The 8,048-nt window shown below is 39.0% G+C and overlaps 1 protein-coding gene across 1 annotated transcript; it reads right to left on the bottom strand.

Moving 5' to 3' along the window:
• Positions 1-959: 959 nt before the first annotated feature.
• On the bottom strand, positions 960-1,892 carry LOC100952327 (olfactory receptor 148). The gene has a single exon (XM_003796894.2). The coding sequence runs from the start codon at positions 1,890-1,892 to the stop codon at positions 960-962; it is 933 nt and encodes a 310-aa protein (XP_003796942.2).
• Between the last annotated feature and the right edge of the window lie 6,156 nt (positions 1,893-8,048).

The raw sequence follows: 8,048 nt of genomic DNA, 5'->3' as shown, positions 1-8,048 counted from the left end.
AGGGAATGTGAGAAATACCATGGAAGAAAAATAATAGAATTTCTAGCAAATGCTTGAGGTGGACAATAATAATATAAATAAATTTACAGCATTACACAAATGCCTGGCTTGTGACTTTCTCTAGAAACACCTAACCGGGTGAGTGCATGAGCATTAATGAGGCAGATGAGCTCACTGTAGACTGGGCAAGGAGTCATGGTGGAGGGAAGGAGCTGAGCAATTTGAGACTAATTATAATAATAGGTAAGAAACATGAACTTGATAAAAAGCTACAAGAAAGGGCTGACAGCTGATGGGAATGCAAGCTAATAGGACCTTTTTGGAAAGAAGTTTGGAGAATACTCAATGGACTAAAAGTAGACCTACCATTTGATCCTGCAATTCCTCTACTAACTCCACTAAGAGTGTGATATGAAGATTAAATGAGTGCTTACAAGTAAAATGTTCATCACAGTGACTGGAAGACAGTGCTCTAGCAATATTAGCTAACACTCCTCTTTGCAAGACAAAAGAACTGAAATGTTTCAGGTAGAAAAGAGAAAAGATTATATTCTAAGAGGAGAAAGTGGAGAGGAAAAGAAAAAGAAATGAATGTTGATTTGGCACAGAGCAGGATTTCTGAAGGGCAATATTTGGATTGACAAAGACCTCCCCTATCTTCATTCAGGTAAAGTTGACTGACTATTCTGGGCACAAGAAATCTATCTCCAGCTATTTGCTATGCGCTTTGGATTCCTTACCCAGAATTAAGACACAAAGAATCATATTAATTATTGAGTTATTTATAGGGCCTCCAGGATTACAGAGGCACACAAACATAGGAAATCTTATTAGGCAATAAAGTATAAAGCTTTTAGAGGAGGGATTTTCTAATATGAGCTTATTTATTTAAGAGGAGAAAATAGGAGGAGGATGTTAAGAGATATTAAATTTCTAAAATCCACCATAAAACCTGTAAATTATTCCCTGACAGTAAGTAAAACATTTTGGAACACCCTCTTCAGGGACCTTTTCACCTCCTTGTTCCTTAAAGAATAAATTAATGAGTTCAGCATGGGGGAGACAATATTATTTAATATCTGTACCACGGCACCAAGCAAGGGGTTGGGTGTGGGCTGCAGATAGATGATAATGACAGGTCCGTAGGCACAGAGGATCGCAGTGAGGTGCGCACTGCAAGTGGAGAACGCTTTCCGCCTGCCCTCTGCTGAACGAATTCTCAAGATGGCAATCCCAATGCGAGTGTAGGAGACACAGACACTGAACAGAAGCATTAAAGCCAGAAAGCCAACATTTATGGAACCCACTTTCTGGGCCAGGGCACTGTCAGTACAAGCCAGGGGTAAAACAGCAGGAATGTCACAGAAGAAGTATTCCACCTGATTGGGGCCACAATAAGACAGCTGAAAAGTAAAGGACGTCAAGATGGTGGCCTGAAGACAGCCCACCAACCAGGCTGCCACGACCAAACCAACGCAGACTCCAGGCTTCATGATGAGCATGTACCTCAGGGGGTGACAGATGGCAACAAAGCGATCATAAGCCATCACAGAATAGAGGCAGCCTTCGGTCGAACCCAGAAAATGGTAGAAGAAGAGCTGTGTAACACACCCTTTAAAAGAAATGACTGGGCTCTGGCCAGAGAGATAGAACAGCATCTTGGGGCAGGTTACAGATGGGAACAAAATGTCAAAAATAGATAGGAGTCCCAGGAAGAAATACATGGGGGTGTGAAGGGTAGAGGAAGAAACGATGGCTGTGAGGATGAGTGAATTTCCAAGCAGGGTGAAGAGGTAGATGGATGAGAAGGTAGCGAAGAGCACAGCCTCCAGCCCCGCCGTCTGCGGGATCCCCAGTAGAACGAACTCATTCAGAAGTGTGTGATTCCTCATGTTCATGGAGCAGGGGTCGAGTTTTCACAAAAGACGTGAAAATATAAATGAGGGGACTGAAACAAGAAATGCCACATGTATCTTAATCCATGTGATAATTAGATCTAGAACAGTGTTAGCACAATATATTAATAAAATGCATGTCCTTTCTTCATGGCTGTGGTATCAAGTTGATAGAGATTCTATTCATTGTATTGGGTTCTTGGAGTTCTTGGATCCTTTTTGGTTTCTTATTGGAGGAAAGCCAGTATTTTCACTTTTTTTTTTCCTCCAGACTGCTTTTCTCTACTTCCCATGGGGGATCATCGGGACCTGAAGTCAGTTGGTAGTTGTGCTGAAGTTCTTGGAGAAAGAGTGCATGGCCACTGGTGGCCTCCATGCTCTGGGTTAGTCATCTCTTAAGCAACCGGGGCAGGTTCTGAGCCATTTCAGACAGGCTCAATGGACTAAGAGCACAAATAGAAGAACTGCTACATGTGTGTTTTCACATAGTCCTAGGAGAAGACTTTCAATAGCGTAGTGCAGAAAAAAAGTGTAATGTAATATGTGATTTTTAAACCATGACTATGTAGGGGGATAAATAGAAAAAGAAATAGATGTTGGAAAACAAGATCAAAAAAAAAAAAAAAGAAAAATAATCATTGCAAACATGAGTAATTGTGGTCAGCAGATAGTGAGTACCCAGTAAATGTTAACTTTTGATTAACTGAGATAATATTTATCTCATAGAGTTGCTGTAAAGAATAAACATGATACTATACCTCATGTAACCTTGCAAAATGTAGGGAATTCTGTTGCTGTCTTTGTGGAGGAGAGGAGACAATGAAGGAATGGTGATCAGGAAGGACAGGGTTTTAAAGCCAGATAGACTTTATTTTACATATGGCTCTTGTTTACAAATTTGATGACTGTTATGCTTTTAGCTTCTTGCCTCTAAAACAGGGCAAGTGTTACATGCTGAGGACTTTTCAGTAGATTGAATGGGATAATGTAGTCTGAGGTGTCTAATACAGTGCCTGTGCCTACCAACTGTGCCTGAGGTGTCTAATACAGTGCCTGTGCCTGAGGTGTCTAATACACTGCCGGTGCCTACCAACTGTTATCTAGGCCTATCCTCTAGGTTCTTGTTATATCAGCATGAACATAGCTAATGCTAAATAACATTGTTTGGGGGAGGTGTTTAGAAAATGCCCCTGAGCACCCATTCAGGTCTCCATTGAATTATGTTGAGGTGCAAAAATAGCGTATGTGATGGAGAAGATTGGGAGCCATGGGTTAAGTGTCTTCTTGCACGTCTCACATCCCACATGCAAGTACCTTTCCAGCCATTCAAAACACAGTAAAGATGAGTTACTCTAATATGAAATCAGTGATAGTGAGGGGAAACCAGCCCCACTGCTCTTGATGCCAGAACAGTACAGTAAAAACATTATTTTCTATAAGCAAAAATTCAAAGCAAAGAAAACCTATGAGAAATATCTGATGAAAATAACACCCTTTCAGACTAAGATTTTATTAATCATAAGTAAAAAGTTTGGTCCTCATAACTTCAAATATAATTTTTACACAAAATTTTCAGCTTAAATTTAAGCTCTTCACCCATTTCTAGACCCATAAACAGACAGATTCATAGGCATCAAAGACACACAGAATGGAGAATGATAATTTAAATAATAATTCAGAGTTGTGTTCATAATATGGGTACAGCTTTTCTAGAAGATTCAACTCAAATCCAAACATTTGGCACATAGTTAAGTGTCCACTACATATTTGTGTTTTATTAACTGGGATAATATGTCACTCAGAGAATTGACGTCATGATCAAATATGATGATGTTTATGAGAGAGTTTGATACACAGTAAGATGCTATAGAACAATTCATTATTAATATATTCACTATAGGGGGTCTTGTGGTGAAGAATTTGGGGAGTTACCTGCATAGAGATGGTGGTTGTCCTAAACCTGAGTTAAGTCACTAGGAGACACAGGGCAAAATAGTACTGGAAGCCAAACCTTGAGAAATAATACATTTGCAGAAAAGAAGGGGAGGGAGCCATTTAAGAAGAATTATATTTCAGATAATTAGGAAGAGAATCAGAGAATCAGGAAAATCTTCTACTTATCTTTGTCTTATAAAGATTGTTACCTCATGTCATAGCAATATAGTTTCTCCATGTCAAGGAATATATCCGACTAATTTTTAATTCTAAGCAACTGTGGCGCTTGGAACATGATGGGCTGCTGAATTAGTTAGCAATGAACAGGGAACAGAATAATGAAATTCATTCCTTATATTATGCAGCCTTAAAAAAAGATGGAGACTGCATTAATGTACACAGCTTATGATTTAATAAAAAAAAAAAAAAGATGGAGACTTTACCCCTTTTATGTTTGTATGGATGGACCTGGAACATATCCTACTTAGTAAAGTATCTCAAGAATAGAGGAAAAGGAATCCAATGTACTCGGTACTAATATGAAACCAATTTACAATCCCTCACACTTTCCTATGAAGAATAGATCCCAACTATGGCCCAGGATGGAGGAGGGAGGAGGGGGGGAGGTCAGATGGAGGGAGGGTGAACGGTGGGATAGCACCTATGGTGCATATTGCAAGGGTACATGTCAGATCTATTAAATATAGAGTATAAATATCTTAATACAATAATTAAGTAAATGAGGTGAGGAATATATTAATCAGTATGATGTAAACATTCCAAATTGTATATAAAATTAGCACATTGTACCCCCTAAATGCATTAATGTATACATGATCTAACTAAAAAAAAAAAAAAAAAAAGAAATTCATTCCTTCACGCTGTGTGAGAGAGTGAAGAAGGGAGAGGACCCGGTCCTTCCATCCAGGGAGAAGGAAGCCCGCATGGTGACTTCTTCCCACAGTCTTTACTAGCCAGGGCTCTGGAATGAGGGGAAAAAGTAAAAATTTCGAAAATGAGAAGTTCTGATCACTTACGTAGTTGAAAGTTCGTGACTGGCTTAAGGAAGGAAAATAAACGTTTTTCCCTCTTCATTTTCAGTGTCTTCTATACAGCTCGGGGTTCTCCAACCCCACTTCTTCTTTCTCTTAGATGCCAGGGAATTGGGTTTGGGTTCTCTTGCTGCCGATCGCAGGTGGCCTTTCAAGTTTTCATTCAGAATAACACACAGAGTCTACTGTATCACCTAGGATGATTTCCTCCGTGTCAGCAGGAGTCAACATATCTCCTGTCTTTGTGGAGATTTTAAATGATCTTATAGTCTCTTAGGATCCCATGGGTCCTCCTCTGTGACACATCCTGAGACTCGGGGAGCAGGAGTCCTCCGAGCCGAGGGAGCAATTAAATGACAGATGTTGAGAGAGTTCAGGAGTCAGGAAATAGGATGCAGCCATCAAGGTCATCTTTAAAGGAATAGGGAATCGAAGAGCTGTGGATTTCTCTCCACCACCCCGTTTTTCTATTTAGTGTCAATTCCATTGACCTTTTTCCTTCTCTAAAGAACTCAGGAATTTGGAGGCCAAATCTGTCATTTCTCCTATTTTTAGCTATCCCCTTAGCTCTTACGGCTGTGGGGAAAAAATGTAACATAGTGAAGGTGGTTCCAAGGTTTGTTTGGTTCCAGATTGTTCATGGTGTGAAGACCAAGTCTGTGGAGCAGGTGACCAGTTCTCTCTGAACCTTAGTATTGTAATTTGGAAAATGGAATTATACTGGTATTTCATGCGGTGATAGTAAGGGCTAAAGAAGATAGTGCTTATACACTTCCTGACACACCCTGTGCTCCTGTGATATTTATAATTCCGATTAATACCAGTAAAGAAGTATATTTATTTTATGCATTTTATAGATACTCCTTGAAATTGGATGGATTACAACACCTTCACCTCGTTGTTCAACTCTCCTCCCTCCCCTTACTCTTTTCCTCCTTCCCTTCCCAATTTTAAGATGAGGGATTTTTTTTTAATTGTTTGGTTGTTTCATTTTTTTTAACTATATGTAATTATGGGGAAAAAGATGAACTCACACAGACCAAAATAAAACTAATATTACCAGATGTAGAAGCAGTATAGGAAATCTCCGAATCCTTCTCAGAAAAATACCCTGGTCTATATGGAGACGGCATGTGGTTTTCCTGACTCTGAGGGTTCATCTGCCCATCTCAACAAAGGAAAAGGGAAACTAACATTTAGAGAGTGCCTACTTGTGAAGGATGCCTTAACAAAATCTTATTTTACTTAATTTTCACAACATACATATAGGGTGAACATTATTAGTCAATTTAACAAATAAGGACATAGACTTGGAGTAAACTGTTTTCTCATGATTACACAATTTTTTTTTTTTTTTTTTTTCAGTTTTTGGCCGGGGCTGAGTTTGAACCCACCACCTCCGGTATATGGGGCCGGCGCCCTACTTTGAGCTACAGGTGCCGCCCTGAGTACACGATTATTAAGCACGAGAAGTACAAATTGAGCTCTAGACTGCTTGAATCTAAAGCTCACACTTCCCTCTGTGATGGACCCAAGTTGATTCTAATACATCAGTACCTGCTTCCTAGATTTTACCACAAATGTTTTGACCTTCTGGATGAGTGAGGTGTGACCTTTACTAGTCCTCAGAGGTTTAGATCCTTAGACTTAATCTTACACATCATCTTTGGCACTTACTTATGCTTTTGGTTTCTCCATATGGTTCTTACAAGCCAAGAACCATATTTGTGGTCTGTAAGTGATGAAAATTGCTACTCTTAAGCAGAAGTCAGCATCTTCTAAGAAATTTCCAACAGTTAAGTGGCTTACTTATGACAGACATTACTTCTGACTGCAATGAACACAGATTGATGTATGTAAAACACTCAGCTCTGCTTTCAAATAGAAACTATATTTATACACTCAGTATAGTGTGTGTGTGTATATTAAATATGTATGTATGTGTATATATGTGGTGTGTGTGTGTGCATATATATATACACACATATATATATGCATATATATAAATCTACCCTACCTATTTATTAATGACAAGTTTCTGGTGAGCCCAATTTGTATGTGACTTTTTCAAGTAAATTTCCAAATTGTGAGTGATCATATGAAAATGGTGCCTATTCATTCTAATTATTATTACCAGGTAATACATGTTTAAGGTTTGCGCACAAGTCTGAGCGTCAGTTCACTTGATCTCTTTGAAATCTATCTTATAATACCTAGGGTGGGTAGCAATTATAAGACGTAAGAGTCTATACAACCACCAGTACTGATATGTATTTACTCCTTAATCATTTAGTTGTGTGCATTTTGGATCTTTTTTTCTTAAAGGTTTCAAGTTTTTAGAGACCAAGAAGGGCTCAAGCATGCTAAGAACTATAGGAAGTGGTAGATGAATTGCTATGGAAACATCCGAGGAGAGAGAACAAATAGAACAGGTGACTTACATAAAACTCCTTGGAAATAAAGGTAGAGAACACTGAAGAAAGAATAACAGAAATGGAAGGATGTGTGAAACAATTTAGCCCTTATTTTAGGAAGATAAATGACTCCCAGGACTGTAGAAAAACAAGCAGCTATCTATGATCAGCACACAAGGGCATAATTGGTGGGTGCTAAGATGAATTGGATACTGTTCACATAACATGCCATACACCATTCTCTCTTCTCATTTTATGCAAATGTGCTTTTCATACGCAACATAAGGTAGTCTCCTTAAATGTCTGCTCTTTTTATTGATCATAATCAGTGTGTTACCTAGGATACGGGTTGCATGATGGAGTCCTAGAGGTGTTATAAACCATATTTATTCTCTCTTGAAAAATGAGGATCCATAAGCTCTGTTCCTTGAGAGTCTCAGGAATACAAGATCTGTCTATCTCATTGCTTCCCCATTTTTAGGTTTTTTTCCCCCTAGTTTTCATGGTCCAAGATGCCTCAAAATATATCTACAGTCCCCCTGGTGAGCAGGATGAGGGTGAAGTGAAGGGGCGTGATGCAGCCTTACAGATGTTGTTTCTTGCATCCCATCGGCCGGAACTAAGTCACAAAGTCATATCAGCTTTAAGGGAGGCATGGAAATGTCTTTGTTCTTCACAACCATAGACATTGCTAAACTTGGGGTTCCTGTTAGTGTAAAAAAAAGTGGTGACATTTCCTAGATGGAAAGAAG

Source organism: Otolemur garnettii, unplaced genomic scaffold (assembly GCF_000181295.1).
Source record: "Otolemur garnettii isolate 467f Iridium unplaced genomic scaffold, OtoGar3 scaffold00108, whole genome shotgun sequence".
Lineage (NCBI taxonomy): Eukaryota > Metazoa > Chordata > Mammalia > Primates > Galagidae > Otolemur > Otolemur garnettii.
The sequence above is the reverse complement of the archived record's forward strand: the minus strand, read 5'-3'. Positions and strand labels throughout refer to the sequence as shown.